General features: G+C 39.8%; 1 protein-coding gene across 1 annotated transcript in view; it reads right to left on the reverse strand.

Annotated features, from left to right (window-relative positions):
• LOC128659661 (uncharacterized) overlaps positions 1–26761 on the reverse strand; it is a 346545-nt gene that overhangs the window by 75562 nt on the left and 244222 nt on the right. The window contains exon 12 of the mRNA XM_053713230.1: positions 6038–6123. Within this exon, the coding sequence (XP_053569205.1) occupies positions 6038–6123 (86 nt within the window). The remainder of the gene's footprint in view (positions 1–6037; positions 6124–26761) is intronic.

Consider the following 26761-nt stretch of genomic DNA (forward strand, 5'->3'; position numbering starts at 1 on the left):
TCATATGTACCTATATACAGCACCTCATATTATTATTACCTAGTCATATGTACCTATATACAGCACCTCATATTATTATTACCTAGTCATGTGTACCTATATACAGCACCTACTATTATTATTACCTAGTCCATGGTGTACCTATATACAGCACCTCATATTATTATTACCTAGTCATGTGTTCCTATATACAGCACCTCATATTATTATTACCTAGTCAATGTGTACCTATATTACAGCACCTCCATATTATTATTACTAGTCATGTGTACCTATATACAGCACCTCATATTATTATTACTAGTCATGTGTACCTATATACAGCACCTCATATTATTTTTACCTAGTCATGTGTACCCTATATACAGCACCTCATTTATTTTACCTAGTCATGTGTACCTATATACAGCACCTTCATATAATTTATACCTAGTCATGTGTACCTATATACAGCACCTCATATATTATTACCTAGTCATGTGTACTATATACAGCACCTCATCTTATTATTACCTAGTCATGTGTACCTATATACAGCACCCTCATATTATTATTACCTAGTCATGTGTACCTATATACAGCACCTCATATTATTATTACCTAGTCATGTGTACCTATATACAGCACCTCATATTATTATTACCTAGTCATGTGTACCTATATACAGCACCTCATATTATTATTACCTAGTATGTGTACCATATACAGCACACTCATATTATTATTACCTAGTCATGTGTACCTATATACAGCACCTTCATATTATTATTACCTAGTCATGTGTACCTATATACAGCACCTCATATTATTATTACCTAGTCATGTGTACCTATATACAGCACCTCATATTATTATTACCTAGTCATGTGTACCTATATACAAACACTCATATTATTATTACCTAGTCATGTGTACCTATATACAGCACCCCCATATTATTATTACCTAGTCACTGTGTTGTACCCTATATACAGCACCTCATATTATTATTACCTAGTCATGTGTTCCTATATACAGCACCTCATATTATTATTACCTAGTCATGTGTACCTATATACAGCACCTCATATTATTATTACCTAGTCATGTGTACCTATATACAGCACCTCATATTATTATTACCTAGTCATGTGTACCTATATACAGCACCTCATATTATTATTACCTAGTCATGTGTACCTATATACAGCACCTCATATTATTATTACCTAGTCATGTGTACCTATATACAGCACCTCATATTATTATTACCTAGTCATGTGTACCTATATACAGCACCTCATATTATTATTACCTAGTCATGTGTACCTATATACAGCACCTCATATTATTATTACCTAGTCATGTGTACCTATATACAGCACCTCATATTATTATTACCTAGTCATGTGTACCTATATACAGCACCTCATATTATTATTACCTAGTCATGTGTACCTATATACAGCACCTCATATTATTATTACCTAGTCATGTGTACCTATATACAGCACCTCATATTATTATTACCTAGCTGTGTGTACCTATATACAGCACCTCATATTATTATTACCTAGTCATGTGTACCTATATACAGCACCTCATATTATTATTACCTAGTCATGTGTACCTATATACAGCACCTCATATTATTATTACCTAGTCATGTGTACCTATATACAGCACCTCATATTATTATTCTAGTCATGTGTACCTATATACAGCACCTCATATTATTATTACCTAGTCATGTGTACCTATATACAGCACCTCATATTATTATTACCTAGTCATGTGTACCTATATACAGCACCTCATATTATTATTACCTAGTCATGTGTACCTATATACAGCACCTCATATTATTATTACCTAGTCATATGTACCCATATTATTATTACCTAGTCATGTGTACCTATATACAGCACCTCATATTATTATTACCTAGTCATGTGTACCTATATACAGCACCTCATATTATTATTACCTAGTCATGTGTACCTATATACAGCACCTCATATTATTATTACCTAGTCATGTGTACCTATATACAGCACCTCATATTATTATTACCTAGTCATGTGTACCTATATACAGCACCTCATATTATTATTACCTAGTCGTGTGTACCTATATACAGCACCTCATATTATTATTACCTAGTCATGTGTACCTATATACAGCACCTCATATTATTATTACCTAGTCATGTGTACCTATATACAGCACCTCATATTATTATTACCTAGTCATGTGTACCTATATACAGCACCTCTATATTATTACCTAGTCATGTGTACCTATATACAGCACCTCATATTATTATTACCTAGTCATGTGTACCTATATACAGCACCTCATATTATTATTACCTAGTCATGTGTACCTATATACAGCACCTCATATTATTATTACCTAGTCATGTGTACCTATATACAGCACCTCATATTATTATTACCTAGTCATGTGTACCTATATACAGCACCTCATATTATTATTACCTAGTCATGTGTACCTATATACAGCACCTCATATTATTATTACCTAGTCATGTGTACCTATATACAGCACCTCATATTATTATTACCTAGTCATGTGTACCTATATACAGCACCTCATATTATTATTACCTAGTCATGTGTACCTATATACAGCACCTCATATTATTATTACCTAGTCATGTGTACCTAATACAGCACCTCATATTATTATTACCTAGTCATGTGTACCTATATACAGCACCTCATATTATTATTACCTAGTCATTGTGTACCTATATACAGCACCTCATATTATTATTACCTAGTCATGTGTACCTATATACAGCACCTCATATTATTATTACCTAGTCATGTGTACCTATATACAGCACCTCATATTATTACCTAGTCATGTGTACCTATATACAGCACCTCATATTATTATTAACCTAGTCATGTGTACCTATATACAGCACCTCATATTATTATTACCTAGTCATGTGTACCTATATACAGCACCTCATATTATTATTACCTAGTCATGTGTACCTATATACAGCACCTCATATTATTATTACTAGTCATGTGTACCTATATACAGCACCTCATATTATTATTACCTAGTCATGTGTACCTATATACAGCACCTCATATTATTATTACCTAGTCATGTGTACCTATATACAGCACCTCATATTATTATTACCCTAGTCATGTGTACCTATATACAGCACCTCATATTATTATTACCTAGTCATGTGTACCTATATACAGCACCTCATATTATTATTACCTAGTCATGTGTACCTATATACAGCACCTCATATTATTATTACCTAGTCATGTGTACCTATATACAGCACCTCATATTATTATTACCTAGTCATGTGTACCTATATACAGCACCTCATATTATTATTACCTAGTCATCATTACCTATATACAGCACCTCATATTATTATTACTATCCATGTGTACCTATATACAGCACCTCATATTATTATTACCTAGTCATGTGTACTATAGTACCAGCACCTCATTATTATTATTACCTAGTCATGTGTACCTATATACAGCTACCTCATATTATTATTACCTAGTCATGTGTACCTATTACAGCACCATCATATTATTATTACCTAGTCATGTGTACCTATATACAGCACCTCATATTATTATTACCTAGTCATGTGTACCTATATACAGCACCTCATATTATTATTACCTAGTCATGTGTACCAATAAACAGCACCTCATATTATTAATACCTAGTCATGTGTACCTATATACAGCACCTCATATTATTATTTACCTAGTCATGTGTACCTATATACAGCACCTCATATTTATTATTACCTAGTCATGTGTACCTATATACAGCACCTCATATTATTATTACCTAGTCATGTAGTACCTATATACAGCACCTCATATTATTATTACCTAGTCATGTGTACCTATATACAGCACCTCATATTATTATTACCTAGTCATGTGTACCTATATACAGCACCTCATATTATTATTACCTAGTCATGTGTACCTATATACAGCACCTCATATTATTATTACCTAGTCATGTGTACCTATATACAGCACCTCATATTATTATTACCTAGTCATGTGTACCTATATACAGCACCTCATATTATTATTACCTAGTCATGTGTACCTATATACAGCACCTCATATTATTATTACCTAGTCATGTGTACCTATATACAGCACCTCATATTATTATTACCTAGTCATGTGTACCTATATACAGCACCTCATATTATTATTACCTAGTCATGTGTACCTATATACAGCACCTCATATTATTATTACCTAGTCATGTGTACCTATATACAGCACCTCATATTATTATTACCTAGTCATGTGTACCTATATACAGCACCTCATATTATTATTACCTAGTCATGTGTACCTATATACAACACCTCATATTATTATTACCTAGTCATGTGTACCTATATACAGCCACCTCATATTATTATTACCTAGTCATGTGTACCTATATACAGCACCTCATATTATTATTACCTAGTCATGTGTACCTATATACAGCAACTCATCTATTATTATTACCTAGTCATGATGTACCCTATATACAGCACCTCATATTATTATTTACCTAGTCATGTGATACCTATATACAGCACCTCATAGTATTATTACCTAGTCATTGTGTACCTATATACAGCACCTCATATTATTATTAAATAGTCATGTGTACCTATATACAGCACCTCTTTTATTATTACCTAGTCATATGTACCTATCTACAGCACCTCATATCATTATTACCTAGCTGTGTGTAACCCTATATACAGCACATCATATTTTTATTACCTAGTCATGTGTACCTATATACAGCACCTCATATTATTATTACCTAGTCTGTTGTACCCTATATACAGCACTCATATTATTATTACCTAGTCATGTGTACCTATATACAGCACCTCCTATTATTATTACCTAGCTGTGTGTACCTATATAAAGCACCTCATATTATTATTACCTAGTCATGTGTACCTATATACAGCACCTCATATTATTATTAGCTAGTCATGTGTACCTATATACAGCACCTCATATTATTATTACCTAGTCATGTGTACCTATATACAGCACCTCATATTATTATTACCTAGTCATGTGTACCTATATACAGCACCTCATATTATTATTACCTAGTCATGTGTACCTATATACAGCACCTCATATTATTATTACCTAGTCATGTGTACCTATATACAGCACCTCATATTATTATTATTACCTAGTCATGTGTACCTATATACAGCACCTCATATTATTATTACCTAGTCATGTGTACCTATATACAGCACCTCATATTATTATTACCTAGTCATGTGTACCTATATACAGCACCTCATATTATTATTACCTAGTCATGTGTACCTATATACAGCACCTCATATTATTATTACCTAGTCATGTGTACCTATATACGCACCTCATATTATTATTACCTAGTCATGTGTACTATACACAGCACCTCATATATTATTACCTAGTCATGTGTACCTATATACAGCACCTCATATTATTATTACCTAGTCATGTGTACCTATATACAGCACCTCATATTATTATTACCTAGTCATGTGTACCTATATACAGCACCTCATATTATTATTACCTAGTCATGTGTACCTATTTACAGCACCTCAATATTATTATTACCTAGTCATGTGTACCTTTATACAGCACCTCATATTATTATTACCTAGTCATGTGTACCTATATACAGCACCTCATATTATTATTACCTAGTCATGTGTACCTATATACAGCACCTCATATTATTATTACCTAGTCGTGTGTACCTATATACAGCACCTCATATTATTATTACCTAGCTGTGTGTACCTATATATGACCCCTATAGATAATGTATACCTCTTATATAGCCCCCTTCTATATTATCACCCAGCAATAAGGACCTCTAGACAACCCCCTATAAGTAACTGATATCTCACATTATGTGCATAACGTTTGGTTACAAACACTTGCAAGTGTTTGCAGGAACAGCAGAACATCCTTACTTTGAGATTATAATTTCAGGAAGAATTTCGGCAAACGTTTTCTGATCTTCTCCATTAATCTTCTGAGAGCCCTCAATCGGAATAACCTGTGAGACCCGGGGAGAGTAATATAAAATAAAATGGAAAAAGATTGACTTGTATTTCTATATATGTTTTTCATACCCTCATGGGGACGTTCAAGGACCTGTGCCATATAATTCCTAGTGGCCTATTTAGCGAGCGAACCACCCGGCTAACATTTAAGGCAATATTAAACTATAATGAGCAAATATGAAATACTTTATATGTTTATTGCATGTATTATCTTTAAATGTATGTTAACTAAGCTGTACTTTCCAATTTACTTGTCTTATCGAATTGTCTTAGTTTTCTTGTTATCCTTTGTTAAAAAGCAAGGATGTAAGCTCAGAAGTGTGCACGTGCCTGCAGAACTAGGAGCACTAGATGGCAGTACTATTTCCTGTCATGTAGTGCGTCTGGTACGTGCACACTACCTACCTAGCTATGTCTTCAACAAAGAATATAATGAGAAGGAAGCACATTTGATAATAGAAGTAAATTGTATTCTCCATCTGAATAAGTCCCTTTAAACAACAGAAAATGTTCTAATATTGTAAAGTATCACACTGCCCCCACCCACACGAGGACCCAGCTGCAGACTATACTTGCTGGGAGATGCTTTTGTGGCCACAGAAACACTGGCATTACTACCGGCAGACTGGTAGGAACAGTAATTACATTGTGCTGCTATAGAAAAGAACACAAAGAGTGAAAAATAAAATCTATGCTTACCTGATAAATTATTTTCTTTCAGCACAAATTCATTCATTACTGTTGGGAATACAACACCTGGCCAGTGGCTATAAATATCCTTCCCACTTCCCATACTCCCATAGTCATTCCCCCGAGGAAAAAGGAAAAGTAGGAGAAACACTAGGAAGACAAGGAAAAAAAACTGCCTTAAAGGGACACTAAACCCAATTTTTTTATTTTGTGATTCAGATAGAGCAGCAATTTTAAGCAACTTTCTAATTTACTCCTATTATCATTTTTTCATTGTTCTCTTGTTATCTTTATTTGAAAAATTAGTCATCTAAGCTTTTTTCTTGGTTTAGGACTCTGGACAGCACTTTATTGGTGGATGAATTTATCCACCAATCAGCAAGGAAAACCCAGGTTCACCAAAAATGGGCCGGCATCTAAACTTACATTTTTGCATTTCAAATAAAGATACCAAGAGAATAAAGAAAATTTGATAATAGGAGTAAATTAGAAAAAAATGTCATGCTCTATCTGAATCACAAAAGAAATAAAATTGGGTCCAGTGTCCCTTTAAAAATAATAGGGTAGGTTTGTGGACTCTCCCTGCCAGGAAAGAAAATAATTTATCAGGTAAGCATCAGTTTTGTTTTATTTTCAATAACAGGGAGAGCCAACAAATGCATTCATTACTGTTAGAAATCCAATACCCAAACTATTAACAGGGAGGGAAAATAAGGCAGGCGGACCTAATCTGAAGGCACCACCGCTTGAAGCACTTTTCTCTCAAAAAAAGCCTCAGCTGAGGCCAAAACATGTAAAGAGGACCAGGTAGCAGCCTTACAGATTTGCTCCAGAGAAGCTTCATTCTTAAAAGACCAAGAAGAGGACACTGCACGTGTAAAATGAGCCGTAATCCGTTCAGGAGGCTGTTGAACAGTTTCCTCATAAGCCAAACAAATGACACTCCTCGCAGTGGCCTTCTGACACTTACAAAACAAACAAGGAAGAAGATTGTCTAAAATCCTTGGTTGTTTGAAGATATCATTTCACCCAGATTGTGTAACAAAGACTCCTTCTGAGAGGAAGGTTTAGGGCAAAAGGAAGGAGCAGCAATTTCCTGATTGATATTGCGGTCAGAGACAACCTTAGGTAGAAAACCTAACTTGGTACGTAAAACAGCCTTAGCCGCATGGAAAACAAGATAAGAGAGATCACATTGGGGGGGTGGAGCCTGCACTCATTGTGGCAAGACACGTCTCAGTGAAGCTCTCTGAGCCTAAATCTCTTTTTATAAGCTAATTATAGCAAAACTTTGATATTAGCTGACCTGAAACTTGTTAAAGAGAACTGATGTGCACTAGGAGTGGATGTTTTGACGGACCTTTAGCCTATGTTCCTTGAGTCAGCTACACTTCAGGCCTATTTTCAGGACAGGAGGCCATTTCTCCACTCCGGGGTTACGGTATCCTCTGATAGGATAAAAAAATGCAGACTTTGTGCTACCAAAGCAGTTGCAGACTGCCACTTTGTATTCAGACCTATTTCATCTTATATCAACACTATCTACGCTTATGCAATACCATCCTTGCTATACGGGATAGCAGGGGATTTTAGTGCCACCCTCATCAGCACATATCTAATAAAGATGGCGTCAGGCGCTGAGATGATGCTTGCAGCCGTGACAAGACTGCTGCATGACCACCATGAGCGACTACAACAAGCTTGGGATGCCGAGTGGGATGGCCTCCGTTGAAGTGGCGAGACAAGTTGGACACTGCCACAATAAACCAGGAGACTAGGTAGAGAAAGCTAACGCAGCTACAAATTTTCAGGAGCCTACTCTAGCCTCTGTCGAGCCAGTATCTATAGCCCTGACTGCGGCAGCACCGCACTTGATTATACCTGATTGGAACCCCCCAGCCGGGGATGACTACCCAGAGGATGTAATGGGCATAAGCGGACTACAACTCCGAGTCTCCAGGTCACAGCTGACCGCAACTGATGTAACTGCCGCATCCCCACCCCTGGAAACAGCTCACCTCGCATATGCTGTTACTGACGCCAGCAAGATGCCTGTGGAACACTCTCAGGGTAAGGTGACGGTGGGTAAATTACAGGAATAATCCAGGATGACACCCGCTAATCGTGGGAAGATCCCTGCAATGGAACATCTGGCTTTAGCGGCAGGACTTGCAGCTGCACTTTATCGCCTTCCTCCGGTAAGAATGAGACTGAGGGACCGACTTTCAGTGTGGGACACTTTTCAGGACACTTGTCATCAGCCCATGGTTTATGCAGATACACTTCGCTATTGCCGGCCTTTTGACCCTGGGGTCTAATAGACTTGTGCTTATACTGCAGTGAGCCTGCCATTTGACTGGACACCATATGGGGAAAGGAAAGAGAACTTTCTCACATTGATTTATGGGCCGTCTGTGTGCTGCACTTTTTGAACTGGTGCGACCCGCTTTCACACTTATCTGATGGGTAGGATGTTAGGTAACTTTAGGGGAGAGTGGTTTTTACATATTCCTTTGAATACCTGTATTGCTCCAAAATAGGGAGTTTGGACAGTCTCTCTTGATATATTCTCTGCCTCTGGTTAGACTGTATGTTTATGTTACTGCATGCACCTATTTGTCAGTATTTTAATATGCATATTGTGACCAGTACTAGTCCCTCCATGCTTTTTCTCCACATGGCTGATATTGTAATGGAGTCTATCCTGTTCCAATTCTTCTCAGACAAAGTTTAAAGTTTATTTAATCCCACCCCCCCCCCCTTTTTTATGTACGTATATATCGCTATTCTAACTAGTATGTTCTACCCTGCATTAATAGTATAACTTTACTACTATACATAGATGCCAGGTCTCTCCACTGGATGGCGTTAGTGCTTTAAAATTTACCAACACAACAATGCCTATTTGGACCTTTGAAATATTAAATGTGTAGATTTATAGTAGACATCCTCCTCACCCAGCCTTTCCTATAAATCTGTATCACTGCAAGCGACTAAACGAATCAATATCCCTATGTACCCAAGTGTTGGTTGGTTATATATTTCCTTCAATTATATCTCGAGTCCAAGAGTGGCCCATTCTATTGTTCTCCCTTCCCCTGAATACCCCCGTTATAATTTTCTAATATCTCAGGGGGGCCCAAGAGCGGCCTCCATGTTTCACTAGGGGTAAATGTTATGGGGGACTCACTCTCTTTATTTGTAAGCCTAGATAATATTTGTTTCCTTTTTGTGGCATGACTGTCTCTGGATGTTAATGCTACTATATTCTCTTTCTTTTTCCAGTATCGTTTTGCTTTATATTTGTATGTCAAGCAAATTATTGCTTATTTGTCATGTAATGTATTTCACCTCAATAAAAATGTAAAAAAAAAAAGAGAGATCACATTGTAAAGCAGATAAACTCTACAAGCAGAGGAACCAACAAAAACAAAAAAAAAACTTTCCAAGACAAAAAATTTATGTCAACAGAATGCATAGGCTCAAACTGAGCCTTTTCAAGAACATGGAGAACAAGTTAAATAAGTATGCCACACCTTGAGGTAAATACAACAAATAACCGGCTTACAAGCCTGAATTAGGGTATCAATGACCCTTTCAGAAAAAACTCTTCTGGACAGCACTAAGTATTCAATCTCCAGGCAGTCAGCCTCAGAGAATTAAGATATTTGTAAAAGAATGGACCTTGGAGGGGAAAAGGATATATATTTACTAGGTCCACAAACCAGGTCCAGCAAGGCCACGCTGGAGCAATTAGAATAAAAGAGGCATGCTCCTGTTTGATATGGACAATCACCAGGGGGAGTAGAGCAAACAGAGGAAACTGATAAATTTTAACCTCCACAGAGCCTCTAACGCGTCCATCAACACTGCCTGAGGATCTCTTGTTCTCGACCCGTATCTGGGCAGTTTGGTATTGAGTAGGCTGACCATATTGCTGCTTTTAAAAGGGACACATATGAAACATACATATGTCAGGGCTGTTTAAAGAAATGCTTTGAATAATGTTCTGTTATAAGAACACCCTGACATATGTATTTTTCATATGTGTCCCTTTTTAAAGCGGCAATATGGTCAGCCTAGTATTGAGACAAGATGCCAGGTCTATCTCCGGAACCCCCACCTGAAAATTATCTTGGAGAACACCTTGGGGTGAAGAGACCACTCTCCTGGGTGGAAGGTCTGTCTGCTCAGGATGTCTGCTTCCCAATTGTCCACCCCCGGATGTGAATGGACAATATGTGACAATTTTGAGATCCCGCCCACTGAAGGATGCAAGACACTTCTCTCATCACCAGGGAACTCTCCCCCCCCCCACCCACCCCCCCCCCCCCCCCCCCCCCCCCACCCCCCCCCCCCGATGATTGATATAGGTAACCAAAGTTACTTTGTCCCGACTGGAATCTGATAAACAAGACAGAACAAGTTGAGGCAACGCCATCAGAACATTTAAAATGGCTCTCAATTCCAGAATATTTGATGGCAGGGAGGACTCCAGGGACCCCCAGAAGACTGGCATCCATAGTCCCAATCGTCTCAAAAAGCAGTGCCTTGAGACAGGTGGGTCCTGACAGAGCCACCAGGAGAGAGAGTCTTTGTATGGCTGTCCAGGACGTATCTGTTGGGATATGTCGGAATGGTGGCCGTTCCATTGCTGAGCATACATAGTTGTAAAGGATACAGATGGAAGCGATCAAAAGGAATAATATCCATGGTAGCACTATGAGACCACCACCTCAATGACGTTGAGCCACTGGATGGACAAGCCATGGACTATAGAGAGACACATGCAGATGAAGTTTGGATCGCTGTTGATCCCCTCAGGAACATTTGCATGGAAATTGAATCGTAAAGATTCTTGGAGCTGTGGCTAGACCAAAGGGCAGAGCAACAAATTAGAAATATATGTCCAGAAGGGCAAACCGCAGAAACTGAAAATGATCTTGTGGAACGGTACATGAAGGTATGCGTCCCTTCAGGTCGATAGTGGTCATGAATTGGCCCTCTTGGACCAATGGATCCGATAGTCTCCATCTTGAAAAACAGAAACTTGAAAAACTTGTGGCGACACTAAGTCAAGAATCAAACAAAAAGGTCCCTCTTTCTTGGGAACCACGGTAAAGGTTTGAATAAAACCCTAGGCCCTGTTCTGAAGGGGGCACAGGGATGATCACTCCCAGAAAAATAAAATTCATGCTTACCTGATAAATTTGTTTCTTTTTAGACACGATGAGTCTACGGATTTCATCCTTACTTGTGGGATACAATACCAAAGCTATAGTACACTAAGACAGAGAGGTAGCCATAGCTTTCTGACCCTAACGTCTGCCCAAAAACATGACAAAATAAAGAAGACGATTGACGAAAGTCCTTAGTCGCTTGAAAGTAAAACTTTAAAGCACGGACTACGTCCAAGTTGTGCAGCAGGCGATCCTTCTGAGAAGAAGGATTAAGACACAAGGAAGTAACAATGACCTGATAAATGTTCTTGTCTGAGACAACTTTAGGAAAAAAAACATAATTTATGTAAGAACTTACCTGATAAATTCATTTCTTTCATATTAGCAAGAGTCCATGAGCTAGTGACGTATGGGATATTCATTCCTACCAGGAGGGGCAAAGTTTCCCAAACCTCAAAATGCCTATAAATACACCCCTCACCACACCCACAAATCAGTTTAACGAATAGCCAAGATGTGGGGGTGACAAGAAAAAAGTGCGAAGCATATAAAATAAGGAATTGGAATAATTGTGCTTTATACAAAAAAATCATAACCACCACAAAAAGGGTGGGGCCTCCAGGACTCTTGCTATATGAAAAGAAATGAATTTATCAGGTAAGTTCTTACATAAATTATGTTTTCTTTCATGTAATTAGCAAGAGTCCATGAGCTAGTGACGTATGGGATAATGACTACCCAAGATGTGGATCTTTCCACGCAAGAGTCACTAGAGAGGGAGGGAAAAAAATAAGACAGCCAATTCCTGCTGAAAATAATCCACACCCCAAAAATAAAGGTTTAATGAAAACATAGAAGAAGATTCAAACTGAAAACCGCTGCTGAAGTACTTTTCTACCAAAAACTGCTTCAGAAGAAGAAAACACATCAAAATGGTAGAATTTAGTAAAAGTATGCAAAGAGGACCAAGTTGCTGCTTTGCAAATCTGATCAACCGAAGCTTCATTCCTAAACGCCCAGGAAGTAGAAACTGACCTAGTAGAATGAGCTGTAATCCTTTGAGGCGGAGTTTTTACCCGACTCGACATAGGATGATGAATTAAGATCTCAACCAAGATGCCAAAGAAAATGGCAGAAGCTTTCTGGCCTTTTCTAGAACCGGGAAAAGATAACAAATAGACTAGAAGTCTTTCGGAAAGACTTAGTAGCTTCAACATAATATTTCAAAGCTCTAACAACATCCAAAGAATGCAACGATTTCTCCTTAGAATTCTTAGGATTAGGACATAATGAAGGAACCACAATTTCTCTACTAATGTTGTTGGAATTTACAACCTTAGGTAAAAATTCAAAAGAAGTTCGCAACACCGCCTTATCCTGATGAAAAATCAGAAAAGGAGACTCACAAGAAAGAGCAGATAATTCAGAGACTCTTCTGGCAGAAGAAATCGCCAAAAGGAACAAAACTTTCCAAGAAAGTAATTTAATGTCCAATGTATGCATGGGTTCAAAAGGAGGAGCCTGAAGAGCCCCCAGAACCAAATTCAAACTCCAAGGAGGAGAAATTGACTTAATGAAAGGTTTTATACGAACCAAAGCTTGTACAAAACAATGAATATCAGGAAGATTAGCAAACTTTCTGTGAAAAAGAACAGAAAGAGCAGAGATTTGTCCTTTCAAGGAACTTGCGGACAAACCTTTATCTAAACCATCCTGAAGAAACTGTAAAATTCTCGGAATTCTAAAAGAATGCCAAGAAAAATGATGAGAAAGACACCAAGAAATATAATCTTCCAGACTCTATAATATATCTCTCCTAGATACAGATTTACGAGCCTGTAACATAGTATTAATCACAGAGTCAGAGAAACCTCTTTGACCAAGAATCAAGCGTTCAATCTCCCTACCTTTAAATTTAAGGATTTGAGATCCTGATGGAAAAAAGGACCTTGCGACAGAAGGTCTGGTCTTAACGGAAGAGTCCACGGTTGACAAGAGGCCATCCGGACAAGATCCGCATACCAAAACCTGTGAGGCCATGCCGGAGCTACCAGCAGAACAAACGAGCATTCCTTCAGAATCTTGGAGATTACTCTTGGAGAAGAACTAGAGGCGAAGGAAAAGATATAGGCAGGATGATACTTCCAAGGAAGTGATAATGAATCCACTGCCTCCGCCTGAGGATCCCGGGATCTGGACAGATACCTGGGAAGTTTCTTGTTTAGATGAGACGCCATCAGATCTATTTCTGGAAGTTCCCACATTTGAACAATCTGAAGAAAAATACCTCTGGGTGAAGAGACCATTCGCCCGGATGCAACGTTTGGCGACTGAGATAATCCGCTTCCCAATTGTCTATACCTGGGATATGAACCGCAGAGATTAGACAGGAGGCTGGATTCCGCCCAAACCAGAATTCAAGATACTTCTTTCATAGCCAGAGGACTGTGAGTCCCTCCTTGATGATTGATGTATGCCACAGTTGTGACATTGTCTGTGTGGAAAACAAATGAACGATTCTCTCTTCAGAAGAGGCCAAGACTGAAGAGCTCTGAAAATTGCACGGAGTTCCAAAATATTGATCGGTAATCTCACCTCCTGAGATTCCCCAAACTCCTTGTGCCGTCAGAGATCCCCACACAGCTCCCCAACCTGTAAGACTTGCCTCTGTTGAAATTACAGTCCAGGTCGGAAGAACAAAGAAGCCCCCTGAATTAAACGATGGTGATCTGTCCACCATGTCAGAGAGTGTCGTAAATCGGTTTTTAAAGATATTAATTGAGATATCTTTGTGTAATCCCTGCACCATTGGTTCAGCATTACAGAGCTGAAGAGGTCGCATGTGAAAACGAGCAAAGGGGATCGCGTTCCGATGCAGCAGTCATAAGACTAAAATTTCATGCCTAAGGCTACCGAAGGGAATGATTGTGACTGAAGGTTTCGACAAGCTGAAATCAATTTTAGACGTCTCTTTTCTGTCAAAGACAGAGTCATGGACACTGAATCTATCTGGAAACCCAAAAAGGTTACCCTTGTCTGAGGAATCAATGAACTTTTAGTGAATTGATCCTCCAACCATGATCTTGAAGAAACAACACAAGTCGATTCGTATGAGATTCTGCTAAATGTAAAGACTGAGCAAGTACCAAGATATCGTCCAAATAAGGAAATACCACAATACCCTGTTCTCTGATTACAGACAGAAGGGCACCGAGAACCTTTGTAAAAATTCTTGGAGCTGTAGCTAGGCCAAACGGCAGAGCCACAAACTGGTAATGCTTGTCCAGGAAAGAGAATCTCAGGAACTGATAGTGATCTGGATGAATCGGAATATGCAGATATGCATCCTGTAAAATCTATTGTGGACATATAATGCCCTTGCTGAACAAAAGGCAGGATAGTCCTTATAGTTACCATTTTGAATGTTGGTATCCTTACATAACGATTCAATATTTTTAGATCCAGAACTGGTCTGAAGGAATTCTCCTTCTTTGGTACAATGAAGAGATTCGAATAAAACCCCAAGCCCCTGTTCCAGAACTGGAACTGGCATAATTACTCCCAGCCAACTCTAGATCTGAAACACATTTCAGAAATGCTTGAGCTTTCACTGGATTTACTGGGACACGGGAAAGAAAAAAATCTCTTTGCAGGAGGTCTTATCTTGAAACCGATCTGTACCCCTTCTGAAACAATGTTCTGAATCCAAAGATTGTGAACAGAATTGATCCAAATTTCTTTGAAAAAACGCAACCTGCCCCCTACCAGCTGAGCTGGAATGAGGGCCGCACCTTCATGTGGACTTAGAAGCTGGCTTCTCTTTTCTAGAAGGCTTGGATTTATTCCAGACTGGAGATGGTTTCCAAACTGAAACTGCTCCTGAGGATGAAGGATCAGGCTTTTGTTCTTTGTTGAAACGAAAGGAATGAAAACGATTATTAGCCCTGTTTTTACCCTTAGATTTTTTATCCTGTGGTAAAAAAGATCCTTTCCCACCAGTAACAGTTGAGATAATAGAATCCAACTGAGAACCAAATAATTTGTTACCCTGGAAAGAAAGGGAAAGTAGAGTTGATTTAGAAGACATATCAGCATTCCAAGTTTTAAGCCATAAAGCTCTTCTAGCTAAAATAGCTAGAGACATAAACCTGACATCAACTCTGATAATATCAAAAATGGCATCACAGATAAAATTATTAGCATGTTGAAGAAGAATAATAATATTATGAGAATCATGATCTGTTACTTGTTGCGCTAAAGTTTCCAACCAAAAAGTTGAAGCTGCAGCAACATCAGCCAATGATATAGCAGGTCTAAGAAGATTACCTGAACACAGATAAGCTTTTCTTAGAAGGATTCAATTTTCCTATCTAAAGGATCCTTAAACGATGTCCATCTGCCGTAGGAATAGTAGTACGTTTAGCAAGGGTAGAAATAGCCCCATCAACTTTAGGGATTTTGTTCCCAAAATTCTAATCTGTCAGACGGCACAGGATATAATTGCTTTAAAACGTTTAGAAGGAGAAATGAATTACCCAAATTATTCCATTCTCTGGAATTACTTCAGAAATAGCACCAGGAACAGGAAAAACTTCTGGAATAACCCACAGGAGATTTAAAGACCTTATCTAAACGTTTAGATTTAGTATCAAGAGGACCAGGAATCCCTCTATTTCTAAAGCAATTAGTACTTCTTTAAGTAAAGAACGAATAAATTCCATTTTAAATAAATATGAAGATTTATCAGCATCAACCTCTGAGACAGAATCCTCTGAACCAGAAGAGTCATTAGAATCAGAATGATGATGCTCATTTAAAAATTCATCTGTATAAATTGAAGTTTTAAAAGATTTTTTATGTTTACTAGAAGGAGGAATAACAGACATAGCCTTCTTGATGGATTCAGAAACAAAATCTCTTATGTTATCAGGAACACTCTGAACATTAGATGTTCATGGAACTGCAACAGGTAATGGTACTTTACTAAAGGAAATATTATCTGCATTAACAAGTTTGTCATGACAATCAATACAAACAACAGCTGGAGGAACAGCTACCAAAAGTTTACAGCAGATACACTTAGCTTTGGTAGATCCAGCACCAGACAGCGATTTTCCTGAAGTATCTTCTGACTCAGACGCAACGTGAGACATCTTGCAATATGTAAGAGAAAAAACAACATATAAAGCAAAATTGATCAAATTCCTTAAATGACAGTTTCAGGAATGGGAGAAAATACCAAGGAACAAGCTTCTAGCAACCAGAAGCAATGAAAAATGAGACAAATAATGTGGAGACAAAAGCGACGCCCATATTTTTTTAGCGCCAAATAAGACGCCCACATTATTTGGCGCCTAAATGCTTTTGGCGCCAAAAATGACGCCACATCCGGAACGCCGACATTTTTGGCGCAAAAGAACGTCAAAAAAATGACGCAACTTCCGGCGACACGTATGACGCCGGAAACAGAAAAGATTTTTTGCGCCAAAAAGTCCGCGCAAGAATGACGCAATAAAATGAAGCATTTTCAGCCCCCGCGAGCCCTAACAGCCCACAGGAAAAAAGTCAAATTTTTAAGGTAAGAAAAAAGATTGATTCAAATGCATTATCCAATATGAAACTGACTGTCTGAAAATAAGGAATGTTGAACATCCTGAGTCAAGGCAAATAAATGTTTGAATACATATATTTAGAACTTTATAAAAAAGTGCCCCAACCATAGCTTTGAGTGTCACAGAAAATAAGACTTACTTACCCCAGGACACTCATCTACATGTTGTAGAAAGCCAAACAGTGCTGAAACGAAAATCAGCAGAGGTAATGGTATATATATAAGAGTATATCGTCGATCTGAAAAGGGAGGTAGAGATGAATCTCTACGACTGATAACAGAGAACTATGAAATAGACCCCGTAGAAGGAGATCATTGCATTCAAATAGGTAATACTCTCCTCACATCCTCTGACATTCACTGCACGCTGAGAGGTAAAACCGGGGCTCCAACCTGCTGCGGAGCGCCATATCAACGTAGAATCTAGCACAAACTTACTTCACCACCTCCATAGGAGGCAAAGTTTGTAAAAACTGATTTGTGGGTGTGGTGAGGGGTGTATTTATAGGCATTTTGAGGTTTGGGAAACTTTGCCCCTCCTGGTAGGAATGTATATCCCATACGTCACTAGCTCATGGACTCTTGCTAATTACATGAAAGAAAACAAGTTTAGCATGTAACACCACCTTATCTGAATGAAAAATAAGGTAAGGTGAATTATATTGTAACACCGAAAACTCAGACACTCTCCAAGCAGAAGAAATGGCAACAAGAAATAAAACTTTCCAAGATAACAACTTAATATCTATGAATGCATAGGTGCAACCAGAACCCCATGCAGAACTTTAAGAACTAAATCCAAACTCCATGGAGGAGCAATTGGTTTAAACACAGGCCTGATGCTAATCAAAGCCTGACAAAAGGAATCAATATCTGGTACATCTGCCAGATGCTTAAGCAACAAAATAGATAAGACAGAATTCTGCCCCCTTTAGGGAACCTGATAAACCCTTCTCCAATCGTCTTGGGGAAAAGACAAAATCCTAGGAATCCCAACGTTACTCATGAGTAACCCTAAGATTCACACCAATAAGATAATTACGCCATATCTAATGGTAAATCCTCCTAATTACCGGGTTACGTGCCTGAATTAAGGTAGCTATAACCAACACAGAAAACCTCACTTGGAGGAAACCAAGCGTTCAATCTTCAAGCAGCTAGCTTCAGAGAAACTAGATTCGGGTAAAGGAAGAGTCCCTTAAGGAGAAGGTCCTTCCTCAACGGAAGTGTCCAGGGTGGCAGAGATGACATGTCCACCAAGTCGACATACCAAATCCTGCAAGTCCACGCAGGAACGCTGAAAATCACTGATGCCTTCTCCTATTTGATCTGAGCAATAAACCGGGGAAGAAGAGCAAACGGGGGAAATAGATATGCTAGGTTGAAGGAAAAAAGAACCGCTAAGGTATCTTTCAACTCGGCCTGGGGATCCCTGGACCTGGATCTGTATCTCGGGAGCTTGGCATTCTGACGAGACACCATGAGATCCAATTCCGGCCGACCCCGTCTGAGAATTAGATTGGAAAATATATCCGGATGGAGTTGCCACTCTCCTGGATGAAATATTCTGCCTGCCTCAGATAATCCGCTCCCAGTTTACCACCCTGGAAATGTGGATTGCTGACAGACGACAAAAATGGGCCTCCGCCCACCGGATTATCTCAGCCACTTCAGTCATCGCTAAGGAACTCCTTGTTCCTCCCTGATGATTGATGTAAGCCACAGTCGTTATGTAGTCGACTGGATCTAATGAACAAGCCAAAGCCAACTGAGGCCAAGCCCCGAAGAGCACTGAAGATCGCCCACAGCTCTAGAATGTTGATGGGAAGAAGAGACTCCGTCCGAGTCCAAACTCCCTAAGCCTTTAAAGGACCCCAGTCTGCTCTCCAACCTAAAAGGCTGGCGTCCGTTGCCACGATCACCCATGAAGGTCAGTGAAAACACGTCCCCTGGGACAGATGATCCAGAGACAACCACCATTGGAAAGAGTCCTCGTCTCTCGTTCTAGGGTTATTTAAAGAGAGACAAATCCGTATAATCTCCATTCCACTGCCTGAGCCTGCTTAACTGCAGAGGCCTGAGATGAAACCGAGCAAACAGGATGATGTCCCTTGCCGCTGTCATCAATCTGAATACCGCCATGCACTGAGCTACAGACGGCCGAGGAGTGTACTGAATGATTTCTACATGTATTCATAATCTTTGACTTTCTAACCTCTGTCAGAAAAATCTCCATGGATATAGAGTCGATAAGAGTTCCTAAGAGGGGTACAATTGTCTGCGGAAATAACAAACTCTTTTCCCGATTAACCTTCCACCCAGGAGTTCTCAGGAAGAATAGCACAATGTCGGTATGGGACCTTGTTATCCAGATAAAGCGTCACCACATTGCCCCGCGGTCTTAGAACCGCCAGTAGAGACCCCAGAACCTTTGTGAAAATTCTGGGAACCGTGGCCAGACCGAAAGGAAGAGCCACAAACTGAAAATGATCGTCCAGAAAGGCAAACCAAAGGAACTAGTGATGATCCCATAGATGGGAACATGCAGATACCCGTCCTTTAAACTTTAAAAAAAAAATTGATCCTCCTGGATCACAAGAAGGATGGTACAAATACATGCCACCTAAAAGGACGGTAATCTCTGAGATTGCATAAATCTAAAATAAGTCTGACGGTTCCCTAATTTTTGGGAATACCAACCAGAATGAAATAAATCTAAGACCCTGCTCCCGAACTGGAGATATCACTACCAGGCGGGAGAAGACTCCCATCTCTATCCAGCCTACACAATTTCTCTGGAATTGCAACTGTGTTACAGTCATTCAGAGCAGCTAATACCTCCCCAAGCAATACACGGAGGTTCTCAAGCTTAAATTTAAAATTAGAAATCTCTGAATCAGGTTTCCCCGAGTCAGAGATGTCACCACAGACTGAAGCTCTCCGTCCTCATGTTCTGCATATTGTGGACGCAGTATCAGGACATGGCTCTAACAGCATTTGCGCGCTCTGTATCTCTCCTAACCCCAGAGCTATCGCGCTTGCCTCTTAATTCAGGCAATCTAGATAATACCTCTGACAGGGTATTATTCATGATTGCAGCCATGTCCTGCAAGGTAATCGCTATGGGCGTCCCTGATGTAATTGGCGCCATATTAGCGTGCGTCCCCTGAGCGGGAGGCGAAGGGTCTGACACGTGGGGAGAGTTAGTCGGCATAACTTCCCCCTCGACAGAACCCTCTGGTGATAATTCTTTTATAGATAAAGACTGATGTTTACTGTTTAAGGTGAAATCAATCAATTAGTTCACATTCTCCTATGGGGCTCCACCATGGCTTTCAAACATAATGAAAAGTAGGTTCCTCTGTGTCAGACATGTTTAAACAGACTAGCAATGAGACTAGCAAGCTTGGAAAACACTTTAAACAAGTTTACAAACAATATAAAAAACGTTACTGCGCCTTTAAGAAACACAAATTTTCCCAAATTTTGAAATAACAGTGAAAAAATTGCAGTTACACTAACGAAATGTTTACAGTGTGTGTAATAAGTTAGCAGAGCATTGCACCCCACTTGCAAATGGATGATTAACCCCTTAATACCAAAAACCGGAATAAACAAATGACCTAAACGTTTTTTTAAACAGTCACAACAACTGCCACAGCTCTACTGTGGCTTTTTACCTCCCTCAATACGACTTTTGACGCCTTTTGAGCCCTTCAGAGAAGTCCTGGATCATGCAGGAAGAAGCTGGATGTCTGTGTCTGTAATTTTTGCTGTGCAAAAAAATGCCAAAATAGGCCCCTCCCCACTCATATTACACAGTGGGAAGCCTCAGGGAACTGTTTCTAGGGCAAAATTCAAGCCAGCCATGTGGAAAAAACTAGGCCCCAATAAGTTTTATCACCAAACATATGTAAAAAACGATTAAAAATGCCAGCAAACGTTTTAAAATACACTTTTAAAAGAGTATGTATCTCTATTAATAAGCCTGATACCAGTCGCTATCCACTGCATTTAAGCTTTACTTACATTACTTCGGTATCAGCAGCATTTTCTAGCAAATTCCATCCCTAGAAAAATATTTTAACTGGCACATACCTTATTACAGGCAAACCTGCACGCTATTCCCCCTCTGAAGTTACCTCACTCCTCAGAATATGTGAGAACAAGCAAAGGATCTTTGTTACTTCTGCTAAGATCATAGAAAACGCAGGCAGATTCTTCTTCTAAATACTGCCTGAGATAAACAGTACACTCCGGTACCATTTAAAAATAACAAACTTTTGATTGAAGAAATAAACTAAGTATAAAACACCACAGTCCTCTTACGACCCTCCATCTTAGTTGAGAGTTGCAAGGAGAATGACTGGGTATGGCAGTGAGGGGAGGAGCTATATAGCAGCTCTGCTGTGGGTGATCCTCTTGCAACTTCCTGTTGGGAAGGAGAATATCCCACAAGTAATGGATGATCCGTGGACTGGATACACTTAACAAGAGAAAACTAGGCCCCAATAAGTTTTATCACCAAGCATATATAAAAACGATTAAACATGCCAGCAAACGTTTTATATTGCACTTTTATAAGAGTATGTATCTCTGGTAATAAGCCTGATACCAGTCGCTATTAAATCACTGTATTTAGGCTTAACTTACATTAATCCGGTATCAGCAGCATTTTCTAGCAAATTCCATCCCTAGAAAAATTTTAACTGCACATACCTTATTGCAGGATAACCTGCTCGCCATTCCCCCTCTGAAGTTACCTCACCCCTCAGACATATGTGAGAACGGCAGTGGATCTTAGTTACTTCTGCTAAGATCATAGAAAACGCAGGCAGATTCTTCTTCTAAATACTGCCTGAGATGAATAGTACACTCCGGTACCATTTAAAAATAATAAACTTTTGATTGAAGAAAGAAACTAACTATAATACACCACTCTCCTCTTACTACCTCCATCTTTGTTGAGAGTTGCAAGAGAATGACTGGATATGGGAGTTAGGGGAGGAGCTATATAGCAGCTCTGCTGTGGGTGATCCTCTTGCAACTTCATGTTGGGAAGGGAATATCCACAAGTAATGGATGATCCGTGGATGGATACACTTAACAGAGAAAATGGGTTTTAGTGTCCCTTTAATGCTTTGGCTGGGGAGTATTTTCCTCCTCCTGGTAGCCAGGTGTTGTATTCCCAACAGTAATGAATGAATTTGTGAAGTCTCCCTGTCATTGGAAAGTTGTTTCATTACACATAACTAAACATGCTTACTGTCCCTCTATTAACTACCAGAAAACAGAGTGATTTGCCCTGTAACTGCTTCTACTGAGTGAGGGACTAGTCTGAGCTTAGAGATTATATCACAGACAATATGAGGGTGGGGCTGATTATCTGACAAACAAGAGTGTGGCGCTAATTATATCACAGACAATATGAGGGCGGGGCTGACTAGATTACACAGACAAGAGGGTGGGGCTAATTATATCAGACAATATGAGGGTGGGGCTGATTATATGACAAACAATAAGAGTGTGGCGCTAATTATATCACAGACAATATGAGGGCGGGGTTGACTTGATTACAGACAACAAGAGGATGTGGCTAATTATATCACAGACAATATGAGGCGGGGCTGACTAGATTACACAGACAACAAGAGTGTGGGGCTAATTATATCACAGACAACAAGAGGGTGGGGCTAATTATATCACAGACAACAAGACGGTGGGGCTAATTATATCAGACAATATGAGGGTGAGGCTGATTATCTGACAAACAAGAGTGTGGCGCTAATTATATCACAAACAATATGAGGGCGGGGTTGACTAGATTACACAGACAACAAGAGGGTGGGGCTAATTATATCAGACAATATTAGGGTGGGGCTGACTAGATTACAGACAATAAGAGGGGGTGGCTGATAATCTGACAAACAAGAGTGTGGCGCTAATTATATCACAGACAATTAGGACGGGACTGACTAGATTACACAGACAACAAGAGGGTGGGGCTAATTATATCAGACAATATGAGGGCAGGGCTGACTAAATTAAAGACAACAAGAGGGTGGGGCTAATTATATCAGACAATATGAGGGTGGGGCTGATTAGCTGACAAACAAGAGTGTGGCGCTAATAATATCACAGACAATATGAGGCGGGGCTGACTAGATTACACAGACAACAAGAGGGTGGGGGCTAATTATATCACAGACAATATGAGGGTGGGGCTGACTAGATTACAGACAACAAGAGGGGGTGGCTAATTATATCAGACAATATGAGGGCAGGGCTGACTAGATTGCACAGACAACAAGAGGGTGGGGCTAATTATATCAGAAAATATGAGGGTGGGGCTGATTATCTGACAAACAAGAGTGTGGCGCTAATTATATCACAGACAATAGAGGCGGGGCTGACTAGATTACACAGACAACAAGAAGGTGGGGCTAATTATATCACAGACAATATGAGGGTGGGGTTGACTAGATTACAGACAACAAGAGGGTGGCTAATTATATCAGACAATATGAGGGCAGGGCTGACTAGATTACACAGACAACAAGAGGGTGGGGCTAATTATATCAGACAATATGAGGGTGGGGCTGACTAGATTACAGACAATAAGAGGGGGTGGCTGATTATCTGACAAACAAGAGTGTGGCGCTAATTATATCACAGACAATTAGGACGGGACTGACTAGATTACACAGACAACAAGAGGGTGGGGCTAGTTATATCAGACAATATGAGGGCAGGGCTGACTAGATTACAGACAACAAGAGGGTGGGGCTAATTATATCAGACAATATGAGGGTGGGGCTGATTATCTGACAAACAAGAGTGTGGCGCTAATTATATCACAGACAATATGAGGGTGGGGCTGACTAGATTACAGACAACAAGAGGGGGTGGCTAATTATATCAGACAATATGAGGGCAGGGCTGACTAGATTACACAGACAACAAGAGGGTGGGGCTAATTATATCAGACAATATGAGGGTGGGGCTGATTATCTGACAAACAAGAGTGTGGCGCTAATAATATCACAGACAATATGAGGCGGGGCTGACTAGATTACACAGACAACAAGAGGGTGGGGCTAATTATATTGCAGACAATATGAGGGTGGGGCTGACTAGATTACAGACAACAAGAGGGGGTGGCTAATTATATCAGACAATATGAGGGCAGGGCTGACTAGATTACACAGACAACAAGAGGGTGGCGCTAATTATATCACAGACAATGAGGGCGGGGCTGACTAGATTACACAGACAACAAGAGGGTGGGGCTAATTATATCAGACAATATGAGGGCAGGGCTGACTAGATTACAGACAACAAGAGGGGTGGCTGATTATATGACAAACAAGAGTGAGGCGCTAATTATATCACAGACAATATGAGGGCGGGGTTGACTCGATTACAGACAACAAGAGGGTGGGGCTAATTATATCACAGACAATATGAGGGTGGGGCTGACTAGATTACAGACAAGTGTGGGTGGCTGATTATATGACAAACAAGAGTGCCGCGCTAATTATATCACAGACAATATGAGGGCAGGGTTGATTCGATTACAGACAAGAGGGTGGGGCTAATTATATCACAGACAATATGAGGGTGGGGCTGATTATATGACAAACAATAAGAGTGCAGCGCTAATTATATCACAGACAATATAAGGGCGGGGCTGACTAGATTACAGACAAGAGGGTGGGGCTAATTATAACAGACAATATGAGGGTGGGGGTGGCTGATTATATGAAACAAGAGGGGGTGGCTTATTATATGACAAACAAGAGTGTGGCACTAATTCTATCACAGACAATATGAGGGCGGGGCTGACTCGATTACAGACAAGAGGGTGGGGCTAATTATATCAGACAATATGAGGGTGGGGCTGACTAGATTACAGACAACAAGAGGGGATGGCTGATTATCTGACAAACAAGAGTGCAGCACTAATTATATCACAGACAATATGAGGGTGGGGCTGATTATATGACAAACAAGAGTGTGGTGCTAATTATATCACAGACAATATGAGGGCGGGGCTGACTAGATTAAAGACAATAAGAGGGGGTGGCTGGTTATATGACAAACAAGAGTGTGGCGCTAATTATATCACAGACCATGAGGGCGGGGCTGACTAGATTACACAGACAAGAGGGTGGGGCTAATAATATAACAGACAATATGAGGGTGGGGCCGACTAGATTACAGACAATAAGAGGGGGTGGCTGGTTATATGACAAACAAGACTGCGGGGCTAATTATATCACAGACAATGAGGGCGGGGCTGACTAGATTACACAGACAAGAGGGTGGGGCTAATAATATAACAGACAATATGAGGGTGGGGCTGACTAGATTACAGACAATAAGAGGGGGTGGCTGGTTATATGACAAACAAGAGTGCGGGGCTAATTATATCACAGACAATGAGGGCGGGGCTGACTAGATTACACAGACAAGAGGGTGGGGCTAATTATATCACAGACAATGAGGGCGGGGCTGACTAGATTACACAGACAACAAGAGGGTGGGGCTAACTATATCACAGACAATATGAGGGTGGGGCTGACTAGATTACAGACAATAAGAGGGGGTGGCTGATTATATGACAAACAAGATTGTAGTGCTAATTATATCACAGACAATATGAGGGTGGGGCTGACTAGATTACAGACAATAAGAGGGGGTGGCTGGTTATATGACAAACAAGAGTGCGGCGCTAATTATATCACAGACAATGAGGGCGGGTCTGACTAGATTACAGACACCAAGAGGGTGGGCTAATTATATTATTATTATACTTTATGAAGCGCCATCATATTCCGCAGCGCTGTCCATGGATACAGATCATTTAAATAAAACAATAGTATAAAACTTCTAAGACTAAGAGACAGGACAGAATTTAGAAACACATACAGGAGGAATCAAGGGCCGTATTCCCGTGGGAACTTACAATATGAGGGTGGGGCAGACTAGATTACAGACAAGAGGGGGTGGCTCATTATATGACAAACAAGAGTGTGGTGCTAATTGTATCACCGACAATATGAGGGCGGGCTGACTAGATTACAGACAACAAGAGGGTGGGGCTAATTATATCACATACAATATGAGGGCGTGGCTGACTCGATTACA

Source organism: Bombina bombina, chromosome 5 (assembly GCF_027579735.1).
Source record: "Bombina bombina isolate aBomBom1 chromosome 5, aBomBom1.pri, whole genome shotgun sequence".
Classification (NCBI taxonomy): domain Eukaryota; kingdom Metazoa; phylum Chordata; class Amphibia; order Anura; family Bombinatoridae; genus Bombina; species Bombina bombina.